At 37.1% G+C, this 26,943-nt stretch overlaps 4 protein-coding genes across 16 annotated transcripts in view; 1 reads left to right on the forward strand and 3 right to left on the reverse strand.

Moving 5' to 3' along the window:
- Nucleotides 1-491: 491 nt before the first annotated feature.
- fkbp2 (FKBP prolyl isomerase 2) lies at nucleotides 492-2,077 on the reverse strand. Its single transcript, XM_008406258.3, has 2 exons — nucleotides 1,500-2,077; nucleotides 492-868 (listed from the first exon to the last, which is right to left on the reverse strand). Exon 1 carries the CDS (start codon nucleotides 1,950-1,952, stop codon nucleotides 1,536-1,538), a length of 417 nt encoding a protein of 138 aa, XP_008404480.2. The 5' UTR covers nucleotides 1,953-2,077; the 3' UTR covers nucleotides 492-868; nucleotides 1,500-1,535.
- A 578-nt stretch (nucleotides 2,078-2,655) lies between these two features.
- LOC103463091 (protein NCBP2AS2-like) lies at nucleotides 2,656-3,884 on the forward strand. Its single transcript, XM_008406256.2, has 2 exons — nucleotides 2,656-2,812; nucleotides 2,884-3,884. Exon 2 carries the CDS (start codon nucleotides 2,932-2,934, stop codon nucleotides 3,235-3,237), a length of 306 nt encoding a protein of 101 aa, XP_008404478.1. The 5' UTR covers nucleotides 2,656-2,812; nucleotides 2,884-2,931; the 3' UTR covers nucleotides 3,238-3,884.
- Nucleotides 3,885-4,168: 284 nt separating this feature from the next.
- Nucleotides 4,169-17,096, reverse strand: meltf (melanotransferrin). The gene is made up of 16 exons (XM_081606042.1): nucleotides 16,479-17,096; nucleotides 15,391-15,545; nucleotides 14,382-14,481; nucleotides 13,011-13,193; nucleotides 11,742-11,898; nucleotides 10,469-10,536; nucleotides 10,215-10,399; nucleotides 9,736-9,901; nucleotides 8,787-8,938; nucleotides 8,610-8,706; nucleotides 8,349-8,543; nucleotides 7,226-7,379; nucleotides 6,966-7,033; nucleotides 6,705-6,892; nucleotides 5,979-6,171; nucleotides 4,169-5,084 (listed from the first exon to the last, which is right to left on the reverse strand). Exons 1-16 carry the CDS (start codon nucleotides 16,531-16,533, stop codon nucleotides 5,023-5,025), a joined length of 2,178 nt encoding a protein of 725 aa, XP_081462168.1. The 5' UTR covers nucleotides 16,534-17,096; the 3' UTR covers nucleotides 4,169-5,022.
- Nucleotides 17,097-19,981: 2,885 nt separating this feature from the next.
- LOC103463088 (discs large homolog 1-like protein) overlaps nucleotides 19,982-26,943 on the reverse strand; it is a 122,137-nt gene continuing 115,175 nt past the window's right edge. For all 13 annotated transcript variants that reach the window (XM_008406246.3, XM_017304455.2, XM_017304454.2 and 10 more), the window contains 5 exons: nucleotides 26,222-26,323; nucleotides 25,767-25,939; nucleotides 25,580-25,689; nucleotides 24,565-24,656; nucleotides 19,982-23,942 (listed from right to left, as the gene is read on the reverse strand). In XM_008406246.3, the coding sequence (XP_008404468.2) occupies nucleotides 23,836-23,942; nucleotides 24,565-24,656; nucleotides 25,580-25,689; nucleotides 25,767-25,939; nucleotides 26,222-26,323 (584 nt within the window). In that variant the 3' untranslated portion in view covers nucleotides 19,982-23,835. The remainder of the gene's footprint in view (nucleotides 23,943-24,564; nucleotides 24,657-25,579; nucleotides 25,690-25,766; nucleotides 25,940-26,221; nucleotides 26,324-26,943) is intronic.

The raw sequence follows: 26,943 nt of genomic DNA on the forward strand, positions 1-26,943 counted from the left end.
GTACTAATGTGGTGGCGTACACCGCAGCTATAACAATAAAATAACTTACACACCAGCCTTTCCCGCGATTAATTTTCTTAGTGAGAAAAAAAAACTAAATTTTCGCACAGTTAATTCTCGTTTTGCTCTAAACTTTATTTACATTAACTAGTTTTTCAGCTTGTGTGCCTGGATTAAAATATATCTTGTATGCAACAGCACCTTGAACCATCATCACTCTTTTCTTTTTGTTAAAATTCATAAAAAGATAGTATATTTTAACATTTTAAAATATTTCTGAGGTGTAATTTATCTTTTTATATGTTTAGTGCCTTCAGTAATCTTCTGTTCTACTTTGACTTATTATGAACACATTTCATTTATTTTCATGAATTTTAAACTTTAGTGTTGGTTTATTGTAAATCAGAAGTGTTCAAGATGCTCTTTCACAATCAGAAGACATTAATTGTCTAAAGCTAAACAACCTACATAAAAATAATCACCACCAGCGCTTAAAAGGGAAAAGTTAGGGAAACATTTTATTGTAATTACAAAACAAAAAATATTCATAATCACTTGGCCCCTGCCTCAGTTTTACCTGATTTACTGTCAATCATTTGTGAAAGAGGAATGTAGAAATGTAAGTAAACAAGTTTTCATGAAGCAAAAATCAACAGATGAAGTGGTGTGATGTCATCCTGAACAAAAGCTGGGCTTTACTGCCTAATATCATTATTTATTACATCATCCGATCATTTAAGTCCTACTAAAAGGAGAACAGAGGCTCTGCTGGGGTTTAGATTCATTTCCCTGGTTTTGATTTTAATCTTCTTGCTCATTCTTCATAAGTCAGGCGGTCTCCATTTAATGCAGCAGCAATTCTTGGATCCTAGAAGATGAAATAAAATATTCAGATAACAGAAAGAAGCCAAATCTGAATTTTCTCTGTGATTTCCTGCAGAGGAAGATCTCACATTAAACAGAAAACAGAAACGTAAAAGTTGAGCACTGTACATGTAAAGAAGAGTCACTCGCAAAACCAGTTTGCTTTAGTAACAAACTGGGGGGGAAAAATTTACCCATTTGAAATAAGAGATTAATTAAAATCGAATTAGGTAAAATAAAAACATGAAAAAATATAAATGTGTGTTAATCTGCTTTGTGAATTACCTAGTCAACTTCCAAGTACATAGTGGTGTACTTGACTGAGTAATAATTTGATCAGTTACTTGAGCAGAATTTTTACCAAATACTTTTTACTCACGTCATTTCTTGGACGGATACTTTTACTTGAATAAAAATATGTTGAATTTGTGCTACTCTTACTATAAACATGTCTGAAAATAAGCTTCTTATTCATTCACTTAAGTTACTCAGAAATTTTACTCAGGTAAAAGTAGAAATACTAAATAAAATAAAAATATTAGTGAAAATACTCCCTAAAATTGCTCCCCCCTCCCTTAAGTAAATGTAACTGAGTAACTAAAACCAGTTTTAACATGTAAGAAAACAAAACATACTTATAAACTTCTTTAAAGTCGCCGTTTATTTCTACGTCAAAGGTCCGATCTCCTTTCGATGCTCAGCAGCTCCACTTCGAAGACGAGCGTCGCTCCTCCGGGGATCTTCGGCGGAGCTCCCCGGTCTCCGTAGCCCAGCTCCGCCGGGATGACCAGCTTCCTCTTCTCGCCCTCGCACATGCCCAGCAGGCCCTGGTCCCAGCCCTTGATCACCTGGCCGGTTCCCAGGGTGAAGGTGAACGGCTGGCCCCGGGGAATGCTGCTGTCGAACTCCGTTCCGTCCTCCAGCTTGCCGGTGTAGTGCATGTTCAGCACGTCACCTTTGCGGGACTTGATGGGACAGTTGTCCACTCGCTTCTTGATCCCGATCTGCAGCTTCTTCTTGTCGGCTCCGCGAACCGCCGCGGGGCCGAGGGAGAGAGCCGCCATTACCACCAGCAACAGCAGCCGCATGGTTACAGAGAAGGAGCGCTGAAAAAGTGCGACAAAATTAACAAATTAAGAGAGCTAGAAAATCCTTTTCTCAAAAACGGATGTACGAGCAGTACGACCGGATGTAGTTCACCACATGGTGTTACCGCATGAACATTCCGGAGGATATTGGGACTGAACATTTCGGTCAAATAACTTTTATTCTTTAAAACCGTCTCTAGCTTTGTACAGTGAAAACAGTTAAATTATTTTTATAAATACTTATTTTTTGTAAAGTAGAAAAGTTTTATTTTTTTTACATTTGTATTTTTTATGTTGTATATGTAATATAATAAAGTTTACAGTTTATAAGTGTCCACTCATTTTAATTAATATTTAATTTAATAATGTAATATGTATTGTGAAATTTTTATTATAATTTCATAATGAAAACCAAAGAGGGAGGGACATATATACATACACATAAACAATTATACATGTTAACAATTGTGACATATTTATATTTCTGCTGCATTTTCCAAGACAGCCTCAGTTTTGTTAGTTTTTTTAATATTGTTATTATAGACAATTCAAGGGGAACACATTTTTCAAGTTTAGAACAGAAAAATAACATGAGTAAAATATCCCAACTCAACAATTAAAACTTTGTAAGCGTATCACAAAGTTTTCAATTGAAACAAAAAAGTGAACTCCTGCCCTTCATCAGTTTTCGCCTGTTTTTTTACTCTCGGCTGCGGATTGAAATATCCCTGACATCCAGCAGGGGGCAGTAAAACAACTCAATTGAATGCAGATTACCGTAACCCTTGAAGAAGAAGATTCTCTTGTGTTACCAAACAGCCACTGTGTCTTTATGTCATTTAAATCCAACTTCAGCTGAAGTAAGTAAAATTTGTACTGACATAAAAATATATATTATTTATATCCTTAATGAAAACTGATATCATTGCAGGGTTGAAAGAAGAGAAGAAGAAGAAGCAGCTAACCGACTGCGGACAAAATGCTATCTCGCATGTTAGCGTATCTCGTCAATAACCTCCAGGTTATTGAGAAGTTGGCGGAGTCCCGTCCGATCCGGAGGGCGGCTCAGCTCACGGCGTACGCCCTCACAAAGGCTCAGATCGTCGGCCGGGACACGTCGGAGCGAGTCATGCGGTCCCAGACGCTGCGGCAGGTCCGACAGGAAGCCGGCAGAGTCCCCGGCGACCTGGAGGAGGCGAGCAACCGCCTGCGGAGAGTCCGGGAGACGTTCGTGAAGGAGGTGAAGGACGGATGGAAAGATGGCTCCAGGCGGATCAAGAAGTAGAGAAGACCGGAGCGTTTCTGTGCTGCTGGAAGGACTGATGATTATGTTGGAGTTTAGGTCTGAATGAGGAAATATCAGTCTAACAATCTGCCTCAACAAAGCTGACAAGCACACCTGGTTTGCACCTTCTCTTGTTTTAAGATGAACTTCACTTTTTTGTTTTTAAAACACATGGAAATGGTTTTTATTGTATTGGAGAGACTAATATTGGAATATTCCTACGACGGACATTCAGGACCATACTAAGAAAAAAGTTCAAATAAAATAAAATTTACGAGAATAAACCATGATATCGATGTTCAATAAGTAGAATAAAAAGCTACTACGAGAATAAAGTCAAAAACCGCAAGTAAAGCCGTGATAATATCACTTTATTCACTTTTACAGTTGAAACATCATCAAATGCCTTTAACATAGTGACTTTAGCTTCATTTTTATTTATAGCCACCTTAATCTACACAAAATGTTTGTTTTTTAAATAGTTTTTTCAGTGTGCAGTTCACAAACTGCCGTCCTGCCAAAGAGCTGCAGCTCTACTGTAAAACATATTCTGCTGGAAACGTTTTTAAATGTGTAAAGATGTATCTGTATGTGTATATAATGAATTTATCTGCCATTACAGTTTAAATAAAGACTAATTTATGACAGATTATTTCCAAAGTGACTAAAGATGCAAAATATATAAAGACAATTTGGAGTTGGCAATATTTTGAGGTTTGTGAGAAAAACTATCAAATCGGAAATTATTCCACCAACTTTCTTAATTTACTAATTTGTATTTTTAGACATTTAGCAAAAACATTCAGCATAAAACTTGGAGAAAATGGAAATGAGAAGGAAACATTTAAAAAAACAGCAAAATAAGAAAAGCAGCGACATAGTTGGAGAAAATGTCAAATACTTTAAAGAATAAATTACATGACTCAGTTCATTTCGCTTACATGTTTATTTAATTTAGACAAGCACAGAACAGCAGCAGCTGAATGCAGTAATACTTATGCAGGCACACTGGCCTGGCAACTAAATATTAGTCACACGTTTCATCATTTCACAAAGAAATAAATCTCTATCAGAAGGAAGAGAATGCATCAACGTCTGACAGCATGAGTCAGTACATATACACTGATATGGCACCTGAACGTCATATAAAAATAAAGCTTTCATTGTAGGAAAATACACAACAATCAGCAGTTTAAAGCAAAATAAAATGGAGCAACAAAAATAAGAAACATATGAAGATTTGTTTGTTTTGGTCAGAAGAAGTGAGAAATAAGCTTCATTTTTTTATAATAACTGAACCAAAGTTTTTGCTGAGTTTTAGTGAATTTCCTTTGAGGTAAATATGATGGTAACCTATTTAAAGTGGCCTTTGTAAACTTTAAAAATCAGCTTTTTGACGAGGCCCTGTGTAAATGTAACAGGTGGCAGCATACGCACTGATATGGCAACCCACCCTCCGTAAACAAAATGGCGCCCTCCGTCTTCTTCTCACATGTTGTCAAATCTCTGCCAAACAAACACAATGTGCTCCGTTTCTCTGTGTTGCTCCAATCAGCTCTTCTGTCCCCAGATTGTAAATTAACACACAAACAAACTGGATTGGGTTTCTAGAAAGCAACTAGCCTGAAGCTACAAACTGTGATTTAACTAGGCCGCAATCAAACGAGTTGAAAAGCAGTGAAAGAAAAAGAGGAAGAGAAGTGATGGTGAGGTGATTGAGAGTGTGGGATAATGTGTGTGAAGAAGAAACACAGGTGTGGAGGTGAATCTGGAGTCGCTGCGGCGTTACATCCAGACGTTGGTCAACGTGAGGCTGAGCAACGCAACCAGCAGCAGCAGCGAGACGGCTGCAACGAAAATCAGAAAATATACATTTTCATTTTTATATGAGGGCTATTTTAATAGACTGGCAAACATAACTTTTTCTGAGCTAAAAAAGTTATAAAATGAAAAAAAGAGAGGAAAATTTCTAAGATTAATCAGCACTTTGGGGTTTATATGTAAATTCATTATCGGTTTATTATTAATCTAATCATTTACGAGTTTTTTTCTAGCAGATTTTCCACTTATCAAATTTAGAATTTCTAAGATATTTTAGAGAAAATTTCTAAGATTAATCTCAAAATTTCTGATATTTTCTAGTAATTTTTATTTTTTTACTTTTGGAGATAAAAACAATCCTTTTTTTTTGTAAAATATCTGAGATCAATGCCAAAATCAAAAAAAATTTCTTGAAATTTTTTGACTTTTAAAACTCAGAAATTTCCACATTTTTTCCCACAAACATTTCTGAGATTAATCTCAAAATTTCTGATTTTTGTTCTTGCAAATTTTCAACTTTTGAAACTCTGAAATTTCTTTGTTTTTTCTAGAACATTTCTGAGATTAATAAAAAAAAAGAAATCAGTTTTTGGGGCGTAAATTTACTTATTTTTCTGTTAATATTGATCCTACTAAGGATCAGGGCGTCTCCCTGTTAAAACCAGCTTAGCATGTGGAATATCTATAAAATTCAGAACTGCAAAATCAATAAGTTCTGCTGCTATAAGACTGCAGCAAACTAAGCGACTCCATACAACTGGCAGGGTTTCCTCAGAAACAGACTAATAAACTCGACTTGATTGCATCATTTCATAACTAGAATTTAAATGGAATCCATGGATTACAGTAGAATCTGTCTGATTAATTTTGCTAATAAGTCTGAATATCAATGTTTCTCTCAGAAAACCAAATAATTTCACCTGTGCTGGAGGAGCTGCACTCCAGGTCCTCCACCGAGTTCATGTAATCCTGACCCAGCCACTCCTGGTACGTCTTTTTGTCGCCAACGCCGATGATGCGAACAGTGGAGTCTTTGAAAATCAGGTCTGAGCCTTCGTAGCCCTGAGAGTCGAACATCTTGAAACCAGAACCGGTGTCGCTGCCGAAGTGGGTCTGCAGAGACAAAGGAAGAAATGCAGGAAACTGGAGGAACCACAGAATCACTGCCGAAGCGTTAAAGTCTGGTTTAAATCATAAAGTCTTTCTGTACAGTAACACCAGTTGTGTTGTGCAATTTGACATTTTGAAAGTAAATTTTTCGTTTTGTGCTAGGATGAGGTAGTTTTTGACCGTATCAAAATTGGTTTTATTTCGCAAAACTGTGATGGAAACTTTTTTTTCCAAATCACACAAGTCACATGATCTAACAGCAGATGTTACTACTGGCAGAAACCATGAAGAAGACGACAACAGGAAGTAGTTTTTCATGACACATCGCGTGAACAAACTTATTCATGTAATTTTAATTATATTTCTGGTTTAGTGGGAACATTGTGATTCGTGTATTTTTGTAATGTAAATTCAAAAAGTGAAATGACAAATCTCAGTTTCTAGAGAAAGATTCATTTTTATTATAAATAATACGTGTTGTCCCAGACTTAAGTCAAAGTTTTAGCCGTTTTGACTGAGCTGTGGACTGTCCTGACCTGTGCGCGGTCCAGCAGCCCGTAGATGGCGTGGATGTTGGTTTCTGGTCGCACCATGACGGCGTGAGAGGGAACCCTGGCCAGGTTGCACAGCCGGTACTGGGACACCTCGGCTTTGGTTCCCTTGGAGCAGAGCAGCTGGAAGTCTGTCGAAAGCAAACCTGCAGCCCAGCTTTCCGACGAATGACCTGAAACGACGACGGTCGAGTTAATTCCTGGAGCCGTCAGAACCTCCGAGACGATTTCTGAAAGGTTTCTCACCGTCGGTGTTTTGGAAGACAGTGGAATGCTTGACAAAAGCCACGTCTCCGTCGCCGCTAGCCAGACACCTGAGTGAGAAAATTACCGTTTTTACACCTTAAATAAAAACGTAGCGGAAAAGCTCTCTGTTTCATGACACAACTAGTAAATTATTGCGAGAGAAAAGTACATAAATTCCCCCCCATGTCCTCTAGGGGGCTCCATAAACACCAAAACATTATTTGAAGAAGTGTTAAAAACACCAGGATTGGTTTCGGTACCTGAACGCCCCGTCGTAACCGTCGTACCGATCTTTTCCTTTTTCACATTTGTTCTGGCCCGAGTCGTCTCCCACACACAGATCACACAGGTTCTTGGGGAAGCCGTGCAGATTGGCGCCAGGAACGCAGCTCTTCTCGAAGAATCCTCCCACCGCTACCAATCAGAGGAGGCAGAAAACACAGAGATGAGCAGGGCAGTTCAGGACCGGAGTCACCAGAATCTGAGTCCAAATGAGGATTTTAATGTCAGCTCAAACGTTTTGTACCGTCTGACAGAATCACCAAGCTGAAAGCACCGAGACGCCACAATCTATTTGTAAATGTTTCAGTTAAAAATGCAAAATAATGTATTTTTTTTTTTGTATCTGCTCTGCAACAAGTTACCATGAAGAATTTCGCCTAATTTACAACAAGTGAAGCTAAAATTGACATTTGTTGACAGAAGTTTTGGGTAAACATATTTATTTTGTTCTCAGCTCAGAGGTGGTTAATGACCCAAAAACTGAACTCAAGTAAAAGTAAAAAAGTATTTGGTAAAAAGTAACTGATCAAATAATCAATCACTTAATATTAAAAATTACATCATCAGATGGATCAAAATGTAAATTTGAGTGGAAATGTAGCTATTTTAAGAACAAAAATTACAATAATTCATAAAAATAAAATAAAATAAAATCACGCGAAAGGAAAATTTTCCAAATCAGTTTCTTTCAATAAAAAAACCGATGAAACTTTAACAGAAACATGAGGTGTTTCTGGTGAATCTTTGGTAAAAACATGTTTGTTTTTCACTCAGTGGGAAGAAAATCCAGAAATTTTACTCAATTAAGAGCAGAAATACTTATAATGAAACTACTCAAAGTACAGCGTAGTAAAAATACTCCAAAAAGTACATTTTTCAAAAGAGTTACTCAAGTAAATGTAACTAGATCCTACCCAACTCTGTACGCCAATAATCAATTACTAAACCAGCATTTCAATAATCAATTAATCTGATTAATAGTTTCAGCCCTAGAAACTAAAATACAAAAACAAATGGATAAAGTATGGATCCAACACCGGTATTGATATAATCGATATAATCAATATAATCGATATAATCGATCGACGCTCCTGCGCTGACCTTGGGGAACCTGGCAGTCTTTCGGGCTGATCAGTCCTCTCTCGATCAGCGCGGACGCGGGGATGTTCCAGCCTGCGGTGCGACCGTAGCCGGTGTGACAGGAGCGACCGTCACGCAGGTCGTCAAGGTTACGGATGTCGTCCCTGCTTTTCTTCACCACTGCCACTGCGTAGTATGAGGAGCCGTCACGCTCGTCTAGAAAGGAGAAAACGGGACGCATGAGAGCCGGACTGAGGAAACATGGCGTCTGGTTTCTGTTACCTGTGTAACTCTCGGCTGCAGCGGGAACCAAGCCGTAGTTTTTACCCGCCGTGTAAATGTACCCTCCATCCAACGTCATGGCGTCCGCCTCGTTGTTCTGCAACATTATGAAGATGGGAGGCTGCAGCATTCTTTAGATGCAAGCAGCACGGCTAAATATGATGTAGTTATAGTTACTTTGATCTTGGTCATGCAGTCAGCCAGAGATGCGCCGTGGATGCAGTTGACGGCGGGAGTGAGGCTTTTGCTCTTAAAGGCGACGCCCATATCGGCGCATTTCTGCTGCTCTCCGCTCGACAAAACACACCATCGAATGGTAGAGGGGATGTCTGCAAAAAACCCTCAGTTACCTTCTGCTCTGTTTCACTCAGAGGCGGCAGGTTGAGCACCGAGAAACTGGTAGCCATCCACGAAATTACTCAAATAAGAGTGAAAAAGTATTTGGTGAAAAAGCTTCTCAAGTGCTGCGTTAACAAGACGGACCAAAACATAAACTTATCAATCAATCAATCGAGTTTATTTGTGTAGCAAATTTCAGCAACAAGTCAAATCAAAGAGCTTTAAAAACACAAAAATACAAGTAACAAAATATCATGCAGCCAGCAACTGAGAAAACCAGTAAATATCAGATTGTGCCAACATTACACATTGGTCAATATTTCATTTATTACGGTTCAAAAGAAACTATACAATTTATGAGGAATTTATGAGGAAATTTTGGTATTTTAAGGACCAAAATGAAAATAAGTCACATAAATAACGTAATTACAAAATCCAGCAAAAGAAAAATGTATCTAAATAAATTTATTTCCATGTAAAACGTACAAAAACTACAGGTGTGTGTCTGTGTCTGGTGAGTTTATGGTTAAAACAAAGTTGTTCCTTAAGTTAGAGTCGAGATACTTCATGATACAATTACTCAAGTAAAAAGTTTCTCTAGTAACAGAGTAAATGTAACGTGTTCTATGGTTTTATCATTTTTGTTTTGTGGGAAACAAATTCATGTTAACATTCTTGTAACAAACGTTATAAACTAGTTAAATGGATTACTGTGATTTTTTATGCTATTTGAAACGTTAGCATTAGCTTGTTTAGCTTTAAATGAGGTGTTAGCGGTGCAGCTCACCTTGAGGTGTGCAGTCCATGGCTTTCCTGACGTTGTAATAGTTGGTGCTCATCCACCTGACCGGGTCGTCGGCCTCCATCACTTCAAACTTGGTGGTTAAGTCAGAGAACAGAAGATTTTCCCCACCGTAACCCGCTGAAGAAAACATGTTGAAATCTGACTTTGCCTAAAAAAAGAGACAAGGGTTTCTCTTAAAGGTGACCTTGAACGGGTCAGGGTCGACCTACGGACTAAACAAAACATGTTCGTTACATTTTTCTACACAAAATGATTCTTACATAATAACAATTTGGTCTGCTCAGTTCTCTGGGGTTGCTAGGTAACAAGCTGAGCTTCTCTGGGGTTGCTAGGTAATGTGCTGAAGTTCTCTGGGGTTGCTAGGTAACAGGCTGAGCTTCTCTGGGGTTGCTAGGTAATGTGCTGAAGTTCTCTGGGGTTGCTAGGTACATTTGAGTTGGATTGTGGGACTTTTTACGTACCAGGCCTTCATTTAGCATGTTGAAAACCACAGAGGGAGTGATGTCATTGCTAACCACGACGCCACGAAACGGGACGCGAACCAGATGGCACCGACTCCACTGGGAGACCGCAGCTCTGGTCCCGTCTCTGCACAGCAGCTCAAAATCCGACGATAACAAGGATTGGGCCCACGACGGGCCGTGACCTGCAGCACAAATAACAGCTCAGCCAGTTTACTTATCACAAACACTCAGAAGCTTGTCTTAGTCCTCACCGTCAGTGTTCTCTGTAACAGTATCGTGTTTGATGAAAGCCACCTGCCCAGCGTCTTCAGCCAAACATCTAGAGAAAACATCAGAACAAACAGATTCTGTTTTTAAATTGCAGTTTTGTCAGAAAACCTCAGCAAAATCAAAATGTTCAAAAATCTTTGCACCTTTACTTCTTTAGAAACACCTAAAACAGTGACCTCATTTTATTTTTCCTTTTTAATTTAAATATTTAGGTTCAAGCATATTTAGAAACGAACATTTAGATTCATATTTGCATCACGTTCTTCTAAAACACTGAAAAAACTAAAGAGAACTTAAACAAATCTTCTCTTCCTGAAAGTATTTGTTGAACCAAAATGCTCTAACTAGTTTATTTAACACGGCATCTTCCAATATATCTAAAACTGACCCTTACTGAACACCATAGTTGCTCTTAGGGGTGAACTGATGCACCGTTTTCACTTCCGATACCGATACGGATATCTAGATTTAGTATCAGCTGATATCGATCTGATACAGAGAAATGCCGCTGAATTAACTGAAGATGTTTCATTTTTTTAAAAGCAAACATAAATGTACTAAATTACCAATTTATTTTATAACTCTGCACATGTATGACACATTTAAACACACCAACAGTTTCACAAGCTTGATCAGACATGCAAAAACAACTTTAATTTGTTCTGTCAGTACAACAAAAATAACATCCAATGTAGAATAAATGATAAAGAAACTGAAAATGATTATTATTAATAATAATAATAATAATAATAGGTTGACTATGTTGGTCAAACATGTAAAATTAAACTGCCTTCTTTCAAATGGTTCAGTGGTGGATTATTTAATAAGACATTGTGTCCCATGTTAAACGTGAACTAATCTTCCAGTGGAACTAGAACTCGGTTGCTAGGTTACAAGCTGGGCTTGGCTGGGGTTGCTAGGTAACGGTGCAGTGATATAAGTGAAATAATCTGCCAGTGAATCCAGCACTTTTTCATCAATACTAAGGGATTATTTACTTCAGATAAGCTCCAATATCTTGCTTAAAAGTTGCATGTAAGTTAGTTTTGTCTTATTTCTAAGATATTTGCACTAGAACCTAAACCAAAAATACTTGGTAATATTTTGTGTTTTTGCAGTGTTGTCTGTATGCTTGTTTTTTTTATGTTTTTCTTTCTCCTTTTGACCTCTGTAAAGCACTTTTTAATCACACCTGGCTTTTAAAAAGGTGCTTTGTGAATAAAGTCTGACTGATAAAATGAATGCCTGTGCTACCTGAACGCTCCTTCGTAGCCGTAGTACATTTCTTGCTCGCTCATTTCACATTTATGCTGTCCTTTTCCATCTCCTTTGCACAGCTGACACAGAGACGCCGGGTCACTAGCCTCGTTAGCTCCAGGGATGCAGCTGGCATCGAAGAAATTCGCCACACCTGACGAGAAACATAAAGAAAAGCAAAAAACACTTAACTTGGCCTCACGCTGCAAACGCACAAAACCTCACCAAGTTTTTTTCTCTAGTTTCTGAGCCAAATATCTTGGTGAGATTGAAATAAAACAAGTACAAGTAACTTTTCAGTAAAACATATGAGCTTGTTTTAAGTCAGTAATTCCTTAGTATTGCTGAAACGTACTAGTTCAGTGGCAAACCTTTTCACTAATAACTTGCTAATAACTGTAACAAATTTTCCTGGATGATAAATTATCCCAGAACTTATTGCGATAAACAGTAATATTGTCCATTTGAGACCATTTTCAACTACTGATGGCATATTAATGGAAGTACGCCCCTTCAAAAAATGTTTAATTTCTAATTAACTCTTACCACTGGAATTGGAAAACATTTTTAATATCCAAAATAAGTAAAACAACTGAAAGAATAATAATTAAAATGGATTATGAAACTTTTGTAGCCAAAATTGGTTTTCAAAAATATTAATCTTTCAGCTTTGACAGGGAAAACAGGCAAAAGTGGCAAGCAGTGTCAAATTTTTGCAGCAGTTTTCAAAATGGCTGCTTTTCAACAATTGCAATGGGGAATATCACTTATATTTATTCAAAACAAGCTCTTATATGTTGCTGTAAAGTTACATGTAAGCTAGTTTTGTCTTATTTCAAACTTTGTAAGATATTTTCACCATAAACTATATCAAAGATTTTGTGTTGTTGCAGTGTATCCACGATCTATTTGCTATGAAAAAAGAACAAATAAATATAAGAAAAGAACAAAACACACAAACAAAGCCAAATGAGACGTCAGTGAAATTTACCCTACATAAAAAACAAGAATCTCTGGTAATTTTTGTAGAACAACAAAACTACATCATCGACTCAAACCTTATTTTTATTTAAGTCAATATTAGAAATCCCATTTTCCTCTCAAACGAGCAGAAATTCTGGTACATAATTTGTTTAACATGTCTGCATATAAAAAAATCGAGCAACTAAAAGTAGTAATGAATGTTTTAAATAGCAGTTGTTTCACAACATTTTCTGTTCATGCGCTCTTTATCCTTTATGCATCCAAAATAATTGTACTTCTTACCCTTTGAAATGTCGCAGCCCATCACAGACATGAAGCCCTGGTCGATCAGGTATCCCAGCGGCATGGTCCAGCCAGCAGTTCGCCCCTTCCCGGTGTGGCAGCTCCGTTTCCCCGCCAGGTTGTTTATGTTGATTGCGGAGTTAGATTTCTTCACCACAGCAACGGCGTAGTAGGAGCTGGTATCTGGAGAAACAACAGCGGAACAACTGAAGCGAGCAGCGAGTTTGACATTTTGGAAGCAACTCGATAAAACTCGTTTTTCGATAACAAAAAAGTTCTGACGCGCCACGAGACACGTGATCCAGAACCGGATGTTGCCACTGGTGAAACCCACGAAGAAGAAAATAGCAGGAAGTACTTGGAGGACGTTGGCGGCATGTTTTTTTACTGACTTACTTCTTATTCTCAAGTGGTTTTAATTGCGTTTCTTATTTAATGCAAACAGCGAAATTGTGTTGTTGTTTCTTATGTTAACTGAATATAAGCTGCGTTTCCATTGAATATGTAACTGCGCAATTTAATATTTCGAAAATAAAATTACATAATGGAAACAGCAATTAAAAATCTCGTTTTTCTGCTAGGATGGGGTGGTTTTTTGACCGTATAGAAATTTGTTCATTTTCCCAAACAGCAATGGAAACAGATTTTTTATTTTTAATCACATAAGACACATGATCAACAACCGGATGTTGCCACTGGCGAAACCCACGAAGAAGACAACAAGAAGTAGTTGTAAGACATGTTTTTTAATGACTTATCGCTGAATAAACCTAGTGTGAGTTTAATTACGTTTTGTTTTTTTTATGGAAACACGGCAATTGCGAAATTATAATTTTTTGTTTTTACATTAAGTTTTGTGTACATGTGTAATTTGTGACCTCTACATGAACCTGTATGGTACCATTTACCTTTAGTTCTGCAGACTTATCATCAGAGCACTGACAGTTTCTTAATGGTCAAAGTACAGTAAGGTTTCAAAAGGTACCACATGCAATACAGAGATTACCATCCAGATATAACAGGTGATGTAACTAACAATGTAGATACATCAACATTTTACAACTCACCCAGATAATACTCCAGATATTAAGTTATCTCCACATATATAATGTGTTACCATTTTCTGATAACAAGACACAATGTACATTTCTGATATGTAAAGCAATCAGTCATTATAATGATATAAGTACAAAAAATAGCCTGAATGCTTTAACTTCTCAATAATATTTTAAGGTTTTACATTCATAGAAGTTGAACTACCGTAATAACAATTTGTATATTCTGTTTTTAGGGCAGGACAGGAAGAGAAATACTGAAAAGCAAACTTTGTATCTCACCAAATCACATTTGAATGAAGAAGCTGAGTCTTACCACCATTCTTTGATTCACTGGCGGCCATCTTGAAGGTGGCAGTCTTCATCGCATTGTAGATCTCAGAGCCAGACATGGACAAGGCATCAACTTCTTTTTTCTGCAGAGAGACATAACAGCATATATAGGAATGTTTTGAGTCTAAGTGCAAAAAGAAGAGAAAAATGAAGAATTGGGCAATTAATAAATAATAAGAGACAATATTTGTTGTTGCTTCTGCTATTTTTGGTACTTATTAAGCTTTAGACAATCTAAAACGTCACATCCCTCAGAAAAAGAACACTGTTTAGCATCAACAGTAGGTTTTGTGAATAAACAGTTACAGTTTATTCCAGCTTTACTTGAACTTGACCGCTACCTGATATTAATCCTGACTTTTTAATCTAACGGATTATTTCACTGCAAAACAACCAAGTAATTTTGCCTTAATTTCTAGTGCAAATGTCTTCGTACCTTTGAAATAAAACTAACTTACAAGTAACTAAATACATTTGAGCTTGTTTTAAGGAAAAAATTCCTTGATATTTATTTTAAAGGTATAAGTTTTTCTGGTAGATTATTTTTACCTTGTTTTCAGTAAAATAATCGGCCTGTGGAACTGGTACTTTTTCATTAATATTAAGTCAAAAATTCCTTAACACTGATGAAAAAGTTCTAGTCGGCAGATTATTTCAGTTATTTTAAAGCTCCGTTTCCTAGCAACCCCAGCCAAGCTCAGCCCGTTACCTAGCAACCCAGTTCTAGTTCCAGTGGAAGGTTCTTTCACTTGTAAGAAGACATTTTTCCATGTTAGTAATCAGTGAAACTGGTCATTTCTCATCAATAAGAAGGAATTATTGACTTGAAACAAGCTCCTTCATGTTGCTGAAAACTTACCTGTAAGTTAGTTTTATCTTATTTCAAGTGAACTAAGGTATTTACACTGGAAACTAGACCAGAATAATTTGGTTTGCGCCGTGTTTTGTGTCATAAATAGTAAATTATTGTTTCGTAGCAGCTAAAATCCCACCTGTAGTTTCTGAATGCAGCCCTGGACGGCTGGGCCGTTGATGCAGCTGATGGAGGGCCGGATGGAGACTTGGGAGAAAGCCTTGCTCATGGCCTGGCATTTCGTTTGCTCCGGCTCTGAGACGGTGCACCATCTGATGGTCCGCTGGCAAAACACTGATAAGGATATTATTACTCTGTACCTGAGCAGGTTAGGAAAGGACTTGGAAACGTAGAGCTGTTGCAGAGGCTGCTTGGCTTCTTTTCAATGCTGAATTTTTATGTTATTAACTCTGAATATGGGAAAAAAAAATCAGCATTTCTGCTGTGTATGTTACACTGCAAAAACACAAAATCACAAAACTAGCATTTTGTCTAGTTTCTAGTGCAAATATCTTAGTGAACTTTAAATAAGACAAAATAACTTTGAATTAACTTTTTAACAATACTGATGATATTGACTTTTTAACATTCATACTGATGAAGTAGTTCCACTGGAACATTTTTATTTAACTTATAGCAGGAAATATTTGCTGTAAGTGAGATACCAGTGGAGTTGGTACGTTTTTATTAATATTAAGGAATTATTTACTTAAAACAAGCTGCTAAATCTTGCTGAAAAGTTACTCGTGAGTTATTTTTTGTCATTAAGTTCACTAAGATTTTTGCATTAGAAACCAGATACTTTGTCATATTTGGTGTTTTTTGCAGTGATGTTGGCCAAGTTATCAATCCTGTAAAAATATCAAACCTCACCAAGTTTTCTGGTCTCTAGTGCAAATATCTCAGTAAACTTGAAATTAGACAAAACTGACATAATGAACTTTTCAGCAAGACACAGGAGCTTGTTTTCAATAATTTCTAAATATTGATGAGTTATTATTACACTTCTAACACAGGAAATGTTTTTTGTCATAAGTGAAATAACAGTAGAGTTAATACATTTTTATTAATATTAATTATTTACTTAAAACAAGCTCATATATCTCGCTGAAAAGTTACTTGTAATGAATCTTTGTGATCTGATATTTGCATTAGAAACCAGATAGTCGGTGATATCAGGTGTTTTTGCAGCGCAGTGTGTTTAATTCGTGTTTTAGCAGCTCTTACCTGCAGGCAGCAGCAGCAGCAGCAGCAGAGCTCCTACTATCTTCCACGTTGTCATGGTTTTTGCTTTGCTTCCTCCGGGTTTCACTGAACCCCTTTCTGCGCTTCTCCACTTTATATGTTCGCTCCAGAATCAAAGTCCGTTTTTTATCTCCGGTGTTCTACTTAAAGTCCTGCAGTCAAACCGGGTCAGCGCTGTGATTTCGCAGGTTTACAACCCAAGTCTCCAGCAACAGAACCAGCAGTTCCGGGAATGTTTACAGCTCCGTTTAAGAGGCGCAGCAAACGGCTTCACGTTTTCCTGCCCATCGCGGCGCGGCGGCCTGGCTGCAGGCCAGAGGCCGGACAGAGAGGCTCTGTTACAGCCCGGCCCGCTTCACCTGCCCGCCCGCCTCTCCTGGTGGTGTTTTTCCATTAAGGATGTGGCAAAGGACGGATTTAATCCAGCACAGTGAGGATGATGTTGGTGCCCGACTCGACGGAAAACTGTTTACCTGCCAACATGTCCGGGATGTTTGACTCTGTTTTCTGTACAAAACGCTTTTATCTTTTCAGTTTATGTGACTTTCAGAAATAATCTGCACATATTGTTGCCTCTGGTAAAAAAAAAAAAAATAATAAAAACGTGGAAAATACGATTTTTGATCTCAGAAGATTAAAATCTGAGATTAGGTCAGACTGTTTTGTTTTTCTGTGGCTCCAATCCTCTCCTGTCAAATGTTGATTTAAAAAAAGTCAGAATTTAACTTGAGAAGAGAAAACTAATAAAAGACACGTTAACCCTACCCGACCCTAACAATTAACTGCAGTTAATTACTGTCTACAGTCACTTGCTCAGATTTGAGGTTTTGTTTTGCAGGATTTTGGTAATCAGACTCAGAAACCCGCCATAGAAGTTCAGGATTGATTTTGGAAGACCAGATATTTTTGTTACCTTGTAGTGAAAACCAGATTTTTATCTAAAATAAAAGTCCCTGATATTAAAATATACATAAAGAATCCATTACACTGTTTCTCTATTATAGACAAGGATAAGAGAAATAGATTTTAGCCTCACAGAAACAATGTCATCATATTCTCAGCAGGAAACTGGACAATTATGAATAATGGAGTTAAGAAATCATTAGAAATTACACAAACGCTTAGATCACGTTGCATTAAAAGCCTGAAGATCATAAAAGCAGTTTGTCCAGACTTCCACATTTTTCCTGGGGATCAGGAAGTCATAGCTGCAACTTTGTTTAAAAAAATAATAAAAGAAACATTTTAGCTCCAAAAATCTTCAGAAATAAGTTATATAAAAAAACCACGAGTTTAAAGTTTACAGCAGCAGTTCTGGTCATGTGAGGCAGACATGACAGCTAAAGTGTAAATCAGCTGATGTGCTCCAAAAATAAAACCCTCCTAACTGTCCTCACATGAGCATCCCTCGTTCTTCTGCTGCAATAAAGGAGTTAAATTAGCCACAATGAGATCTATATAATAATAAAAAGCTGCTTTTTCTTCGCACCCTGAAGTTGAATAAAACAACACATTTCTGACATCAGTTTACGGCCGGATATTTCGCCCTCTTTACCGGATAGTTGGACATTTGAACGCAGGAACTCAGCGACCTGAAGGCGTGATAACGCGAACCTTGGACATGTCAAAGGCCGAAAGTCTCACTGTGGTTGCTGACAGCAGACAGGCGTCGAGGTACAAAGACACTGACAGCTGACAACTTCTGTTTAAAGGGAACCTATGACGCAAAGTTCACACGTTTGTTTTTGTACTTATTTGGTTTCTACTGCTCCTAAAAACGAACCACGTGCTTAAAAGAACAACACCCAGATGTTTTTTTGGCAATAAGTTAATGTTTTTGGTAAATAATTCATTTCAAAAACCTTCTGAATGTAACGTCACAAATATTCCACGGCTCCTGCGTCGTTACTTAGCAACCCAAGCTGAGCTCCAGCACGTTTGATCAGCCGTACAATGGCTGCTGGAAAAGACAAGCGTTTCATTAACTTACCATCCAGAAACCACTTTCTGCATTCTTGGCGGTTGTGCAGGAGGCTCCACTTCTGCTTTTCAAATATGAACGGTTGAATAATTCCCCATCTATTTGCAGCCAGTTTTACGTGAAGAGTGTAAACTTTAAAGTGACAGGAGGCCCCAAAACAAATCGCTCTAAAAGGAGCTTAAAATACTCAAAATCTCTTTATCTAAGAATTTTATACAAAAGCAAAATGTACATGTTTTGTTTTGGTATCCTAGCATCTTTAAAAAAAGTTATTATACAAGTGACCTGTACCATCATTTACATAATTTGCCATTTAAGACAATAAGATGCCATTTGTAACTAGTTTAGCGCTAAAGATGACGTTTCTTATTTTACAGCCACATAGAAAAGTAACAATGTCGACTTCAGCGGTCATAGAAATGCTACTTATATAGCAGGTATGACTAAAAAAATGTTTTACAGTTTCAGTCCTTGAAATTGGGCCTCTGTCTCTTTAAGAAACTCTTGCCGTTTCTGAAACTCAGAAACTTCAGGAAGTCATCACCACATCGCTCCTTCATGAACCCCTTAGCAACATTTTCAGCAGCGTTTCACGGAGAATCAATGTTTTTAATGCTCTTGTTGAATCGATGTCACAGAGAATTAATTTAAAATATCATAAAGTGGCCGATAAGTGCAGCTTTTTAAACGTATTTATTTACCTGCAGGTTTTACTGACTGAATTTTGTGTTCGATCAGGGGTGTGCAAACTTTTTGGGCCAAAATTGTTGAACCAAAAGTAATCGGACGCCTAAAAAACCGAACCTAAAATCAAGCAAATAATGTAGCTAAATTTACTTTATTTCAGAAAAGTCGTAAATTTCCACCAAAAAACTCATAAATTGAAACTAATCTCAGAAATTTTCTGGAAAAAAATGTAGAATTTTCTGACTTGAAAATTGTCAACATTTGAAAAAGTTTTTTGTAGAAAATTTCTGAGATTTAGTGGACATTTACTACTTTAATTTTTTTTAAATAAATCTACAACGTGCCGTCGTAGATTTGGCACGTTTTCTGTTTTAAAAGAAAAGCATCGTTTTCAGTTTCTCTTCGACTCGATGGAACAAATTTATTTTCAGTAAGAGGAACAGGATTCGGTCCCTTTGTTTAAAAACGTTTGTTATATTTAGTCAAGGCTGGTAGATTAAATAAAACCTGATTTTGGTGCATCATTTCCGTAAAAATCTCTGAATAAACATCGTTTATAACCCATCTATCGGCTAAATTTTTATCATTTTTTAAATGAATTTTTGAAAATTATTCACAAATGGCCGCCGAGCCGCACTTTGGATGAAAAAACTGCAAATTTTCAACTGATTTACCACCAAAAAGTTTGCTGTCATTCAAAATATCACTATAAATGCACAGTAGATGTGAAATGAAAGGAAAATATAAACATTTTTATGCATTTGACAGAGAAAAAGGAAAGAAAAGTCGTCTCTTGTCACAGTTAAAGGGACTGCAGTAAAGCTCAATAAAGCCTTTTATTTATTTTTGTACCAAAATAGGCAGTTAGAGCAGGGATAAATATTATATTATGTTAGATATAGATACATCTCTTTAATCGATTCTTTGCATCGGTGCTTTACGCTAACAAACAGTGGCACAGTCCCCCCGGCTGAAACACGCAGCCAGAGCCGTACGGAGGTTCCCGTTCTCTCAGCCGACGGTTACAAATAATCTACTGGGATTAACAAGGAAACGTAAATCCAGGAGAACAGAGGAAACGTTAAAGCTCTCAAAACGAGGTGAAAGTTTCTGCGTTTTCAGGGCGCCGCCGCTGAAAGAAGGGCCTCTCTGTACGCCTCCGTCCTCCAGTCAGCTTGGAGGAGTCGCCTTGAGGGATTAACGTGGATTAAGGGGAGACGGTGGCTGACGAGGTCCATACGAGCAAGGGCTGCGTCATCAAAAGCATCTCGAGTTTCTGTCGTCAAGCAGCAGCTGATCGTCGGGTTATTGTTATCGGCCTGTCACGATGCGGCTGCAGGTTCGGTTTCCGTGACGACAGGGAAATTAAAGCTGCGGCTGGTTTTTATAGAGGAGAGAAACGAAGCAGGTGGTGCTGACGTCACACAGCCAGTCAAAAATAAAAAATACAAATAAAAAAAACGTACAGTGGATTTATGACAAAGTGTTAGGACCAGACGTAGAAAAAAATACAATTATAAGAAAAAGGTTGTAGTGATATGAGAATAAAGTCATAATATCAAAACTTCATCTTATCTCGACTTTAACACGACTTTATAGTTATTAGCACAACTTATTTTATTCTTGTCATAAAATTACGAGAATAAAGTAGCACAAGAGTAAACTTAAAATAATATAATGAAGTAATATTCGTAATATTACAACTTTATTATATTTTAAAACTTTATTCTCATTATTTTTACTTCATAGATACGACTTAATTTTACTTTATTCTCATTATAAAACTACAAGAATAAAATTGCAATATTACCAAAATACAGTTGTACAAAAATAAAATAAAAAATAATGCGATAAAATTGTTTTCATTATGACTTTATCCTCATATTTTGATTTTATTCTCGTTTCAACTTATGACTTTATTAATGCAACTTAATATAAATTATTTTCATAATAAAACTACAAGAATAAAGTCGTAATATTACAACTACCTCATAATACTGCAACATTATTTTCATATAACTTAAACTTTATTCTTTTAACTTTATTATTTTTTATTTTCTTAGCATGGCCCCAACACTCTGTCTGATATCTTTGTTTACTAAAAATGTGTAAAAATAAAAACCTTCACCAAAATCTCCTTCATAACAGAAAGACGCGTCACACAAGACGCTTTAGGAAATCAGCCCTCGTTAGTGCAACTACATTTAGAGGGAAGGAGTCACAATGATGATGATGAAGGAGGCGTTACACTGCTTAAGGTCAAAGGTCAAAGAGCGTGTAGGAGACAGAAGTCTGAGGTAAAGGCAGAAAAAGGAGAAATCCTGGAATTACTGGACAGAATCGCTTTTACAGCGTTTTAAAAATAATAAAATTTCTTCTTATTTAAAATGTAATGTTTTCTCTGAGCTGCTAAAAAGTCAGATTGATCCGATTTTATTATGTTTTATTCAAATTTCCTTCCAACTCTGCAAATTTACTGACTAAGCATGGCGAGTGGAAAACATACCAACACATTTAGCTCTGGGGTGTCCAAACTTTCTGTCCAGTCAAAAGTACTTGTGGGCCAAGAAAAATCAACCAAATAAACGTGTCCACGTTATTATTTAATTGAAGAAAATTCATGTTTATTTTTATTATCAAAACAATAAAAAAATAATTTTGCTGTATTAAATCAGCTAGTTTTTAAATTTGGGCTGAACAAATTAGATCTCAGTTATAAAAACAGGATTTGAGTTATTTACTTTCAAAATGTTTAGTTGAGTTTAATAAATTGAATAAAAGTCAAATTTTGTGCCCCAAAGTCAGCCTGGCTCTACTTATTGCACAAGCTTCACTGTAAAAACATGAATACTTTGTGCAGTATTTACCATTTTCCATTCCGAATTATGTAAATAATTTTTAATGTAGATTAAAATAAAGTTTAAGCAAATTTGTATTGTTTTTTTAACTACTGTTGAGGACCACAAAAAATCAGTCGAAGGGCCACAAATGGCCCCTGCGGCACCCTTTGGACACCCCTGATTTAGAAGAACAAATTTCCCATCCCAATACTCCAATATCGAGTAAAATCTCCCAAATACGGCAGCAAAGCAAAGGCTTTTGATTGTCTTTTCAGAATATTTAAGAACTATATTTAAAAACACAAATTATGACTGTTTTTACTACAAACATAGTTCATGTTTTTGCTCATTAAGCTGCTGGAAATATTCGCATTGAGGTGAAAATTATGGTCAGGTTTCTAGTTTGAATTAGTTTCCATATTAATATTTTAGCAAAAGATATGAACCCAAAGCTTCAAATATATTTTGACGCTTACAAAACTTTGATATAATTCTCTATATTGCATGAAGGAAATATAATTGTTACATTTAAAATTAAGGTGATCAGAAATCTATGAAGTGATTATGAATATTTTTCATGCTACATCCATAAACAGTAGCTTCTCAACACTTTGGCTTTTGCACTGCAAAAACACAAAATCTTTAAAGTATTTTTGTCTAGTTTCTTAGTACACTTGAAATAAGACAAAACTTAGCTTGTTTTAACTAAATAATTCCTTAATATTGATGAAAAACTACAAGTTACAGTGGCGGATTATTTCACTTATAATACTTTCTTTCTGTTATCCTTGTAGCTTTGGAAAACTTTGGAACTTTGGAAAAATGTCGTTATAAGTGAAAGAATCGCTCAGTGGGACTGGAACTGGGTTGCTAGGTGACGGGCTGGGCTTGGCTGGCGTTGCTAGGTGACGGGCTGAGCTTGGCTGGCGTTGCTAGGTGACGGGCCGGGCTTGGCTGGCGTTGCTAGGTAACGGTACTTTGCTACAAGTGAAACAATCTGCCAGTGGAACTAGAACTTTTTCATCAATATCAAGGAATCGTTTAGTTAAATAAGCTCCCGTTTCTTGCTGATAAGTCACTTATAAGTTAGTTTTGTCTTATTTTTAGTTTACCAAGATATTTACACTGGAAACTAGACCAAAATTACCTGGTAAAATTATTGGGGTTTTTTGCAGTGTGATGATGAAACGCAGGGCGGGGGAAGGTAGAATTACAATAAATATTTTCACCTCCTATATAAGGATTTTAGAGTGTAGGAAGAGAAAATGAGGATGCGGAGGGATGAAAAATGTAAAAAAAGACAAAGAAACTCTAAAAATACCCGATGCCATGTGGAATGACAGACAGAAAGACAGACAGGGAGTTAGATCAAGATTTTTGTCCCAAAAACATGCTCTTAAAGCTACAGCGTGCAAAAGTCTGCCTCTTGGTGACAATATTATCATTACAAACCGATACATGAATGCATTACTCTTTGTTAATATGAAAACAACAACGACAACAACAATAAGAAGAACAGTAGTGAAATAAATCAGATCATGGTGCAAGTTGCCTTGATTTGAACCAACTCCTTAAACATTAAGGAACCAAGCTGAAGGAAGATCCACCCGGAGGCTGCCGGACCGACCCGAGGTCCTCCCGCTGCAGGAAGGAGCCGTCCCAGACAGTCCCGGCCGCGCCGCGTCCGCCCGGCCGCCGACATCGTGTGCTTGTGTGGAAACACGTGTGTGCAGCAATGCAAAACAGAGGAAGCAGGCTGATAGTAGAAAAAAATAAAATCAAGTGGGAAGTGCAGAGACAGCAATGTGTGTGCATGGATGTGTGTGTTTGTTCAGAGTCGCTCCTTGGTGGTCACCCAGATGTACGGACCCGACTGCTCCTCGATGATTTGCTTCACCTGCGAGTAAATCTCCTCTAAAGAAGAGCCGTGGACTATTGCTGCAGGAGAGACGAACACAGAGAGATCAGTGGGTTACAAACAAAGTACAGGTTGTTTCTGAGCAGGAAGGAGCAGAAAATAAATAAAATAAATCACTAAACATGTTCTCCCTATTTTTTGAACAAAGTAATTCTTAGATAATGAAATTTTAGTCAGTTCTTCCTATTTTGTTTTATGGTTTCTTGTGACTTTAAATCCACGCCCCGCCCCCCAAACTCAAAGTTTACACTCGCATGTAAAAATAACTTGCAATCAAATGCGCAATTATACAACCATACATCTTTGAAAAGCAGAAGTGGAGCCTACTGCACAACCAACAAAAGTGCAGCATGTAGTTTCTGAACAGCAAGTCAAGAAAGAACACTTGTCTTTTCCAGCAGCCATTGCACAGCACATACAGCGGTAAAACCAGCTGACAAAATGTTATGGAGATCAACTGGGGTTGCTAGGTAACAACGCAGTGCCCACTGAATGTAACTCTACAATCGGTTACATCAACCAAACGAAAAGGCAAATGCAGAAAGGAATAAATTCAGGGAAAAGATGAGAAAAATTACAAGTCTTAAATAAAAAGTCATATTCATATTATTGTTTTTTATGTGTGTGTGTAAGTTGACTAACCGGTGAAGAACTCTGCAAACTCCTGCTCCAGTTTGATGCCTCTGTCGAAGGCCTTCCTCGCCTGTTCCTCTGTCAAACGCTTGTTCATCTCTCTGCAGAGAGCAAACGTTGAAAACATGATTTTACTTTTACGTGTAGGCGTCGAACTAAACTCAACCTGAGGTTGTAAACAAGAAGGAATGTGGTGCAGAAAATCTGCAGTATATTTCTATACAGAAAAACATATTGTGAAAATTTTCAAAATGCTAATAAATAGATTCATAAACACACAAACAAAGGATGTTGCATCTATAATTTCAGTATGTTTTAGTTTTATAAATGTAATCCACGGCACAGTTCCAGTTAGTTAATTATTGTTCGTATTTATTTCATTCTACAAAAAATGTTTTCTAAAATTTCAGTTGTTATATTATTAGTTTTAGTAAACTACAATAAGTACAATAAGTAAGGTGGAATCAAGTGACTCTCTCACCCTCTGGTTACCTAGCAACAACCTTCTAAGTATCTTATGGTTACCTAACAACGACTTATGGTTACCTAGCAACAACCTTCTGAGTAACTCATGGTTACCTAAGAATGACTTATGGTTACCTAGCAAAAACCTTCTGAGTAACTCATGGTTACCTAGCAACGACTTATGGTTACCTAGCAATGACTTATGGTTACCAAGCAACGACTTATGGTTACCTAGCAATGACTTATGGTTACCTAGCAACGACTTATGGTTACCTAGCAATGAACTAATGATTTAGTAACTTGCCCAGCAGCACTTTAAGGTTTCCCTTTATTGCGTAAAAATAAAAAAACAACAGCGTGGAATGAAAACTGGATGAAACAGGAAAGGTCGTGTCACCAGTTTTGAATATTTCTGACATTTAAAACAGAAATGCCACCAATTGTTATGCTGTGATGCATTTTTCAGCCGTATCGTCCAGTCCTAACTAAAACAAAACACTTTCTCTGTTAAAAAAACAAAAGCGTAAAAGCGTCGTCATTCAGTGCCTCTGCTACTCACAGGATGTTGTCGACATTTCGTGGTCTAAGGAGGATGGCGATGGGGTAGAGGCCCGCCATCTGGAGACGCTTTATGGCATTCCCAGAAACATCCAGGATGCAGTGTTTCCCCTGCAGGGGAGCAAGAGTCCGACAATCAGCCGCCTTCACGGCGCCCCTCCTGCCGGCGCGCGGCCAGCGGGCCTCACCTTGTCGGCGACCTCTCTGACAGACTGTATGCTGGTCCCGTAGAGGTGGTTGTTGTACTGCCCCGCCTCGATGAACTTGTGTTCCTGAATCTCTCGCTCCATCAGCTCTCTCGAGGACATGAAGTGATAATCTCTGCCGTCCACCTCGTAGTCTCTCCGTGGCCGTGTTGTGTCTAACGGGATTCACACAGATTCAGATCAGGCAAAAATATAAAAGTTACGCTGCACAAACACAAAATCTAAATTATATTTTGTCAGGTTTCTAGTGTGAATATCTTTTACATTTGAGAAAAGATACAAAATAATTCCTCAATACTGTTTTAAAAAACTAGTTCTACTGGCAGATTTTTACGTTTATTACAAAACATTTTTTCCACGTTAAAACTAAAAGCTGAACTAAGACTTTTCCCTCTATATTAAGAGATTATTGACTTAAAACAAATCAAGAAACTCACGTGGGACGCAGGACCCAAACTTTTCAGGAAACTCAGAGATGAGGTCATCATTGACGCGATCCTTCATTGGTCCGAGCACGATGACTGGCCGCGTGTAATTAACTGGGAAAAGTGAAAAGAAGGACGTTTGTTTGATTTCAAAAAGGAAAACGGGCTGAATCTGACAAAATCTTTATCATTTCACAAAATAAATTCACTCACTGCTGATGTTTTATGAAATAAAATTTAGTCGTTATAACCAAAAAATTATACTTTAAAAACTCTAAGTGTAAAAATACAAGAGAGATCAATGTAACCGGACCAAGAAAACGTTTTACACTTTAATCCGATCCTGCAGCTTCAATAATTTTAACTAAACAGAGAAGTAATGAAATCTTAAATCGCTGTACAGCCAAAACTTAAAAGTTGTTTTGCACATTATTAAATCAAATAAATCCAGTTTGAAAATTATTTTGGGCTCGGAAGAAAAAAAGATGTTCAATCTATTCTCATTTCTTTTAATTTGTTTTCTTATTAAAAGAAAACAAATTCTTTGTTTTCTTTTCTTCAAAGAATATTCTTTTATTCTTTGTTTTCTAATTTATTAGTTAACTAATTTAACTAATAAATTAGTTAAAATCCAATTGAGTTTTCTGTTTCTGTGTAAAAGAAAAATCGAAATATTCTCTTGTACAATAAGCTAAAATAAATTATTGAAGACACAAATAGTATTATAGTAGAAA

The sequence above is a fragment of the Poecilia reticulata genome, chromosome 4 (genome assembly GCF_904066995.2).
Source record: "Poecilia reticulata chromosome 4, P_reticulata-male-v2, whole genome shotgun sequence".
Lineage (NCBI taxonomy): Eukaryota > Metazoa > Chordata > Actinopteri > Cyprinodontiformes > Poeciliidae > Poecilia > Poecilia reticulata.

Coding starts and splice junctions, on each gene's coding strand:
- LOC103463091 (XM_008406256.2), top strand. CDS start 2,932: ATGCTATCTCGCATGTTAGCGTATCTCGTCAATAACCTCCAGGTTATT.
- meltf (XM_081606042.1), bottom strand. CDS start 16,533: ATGACAACGTGGAAGATAGTAGGAGCTCTGCTGCTGCTGCTGCTGCTG. Junction 10,537..11,741: donor GGCTACGAAGGAGCGTTCAG/GTAGCACAGGCA, acceptor TGTTTTCTCTAG/ATGTTTGGCTGAAGACGCTG. Junction 7,380..8,348: donor AGACTGCCAGGTTCCCCAAG/GTCAGCGCAGGA, acceptor TCTGATTGGTAG/CGGTGGGAGGATTCTTCGAG.
- fkbp2 (XM_008406258.3), bottom strand. CDS start 1,952: ATGCGGCTGCTGTTGCTGGTGGTAATGGCGGCTCTCTCCCTCGGCCCC.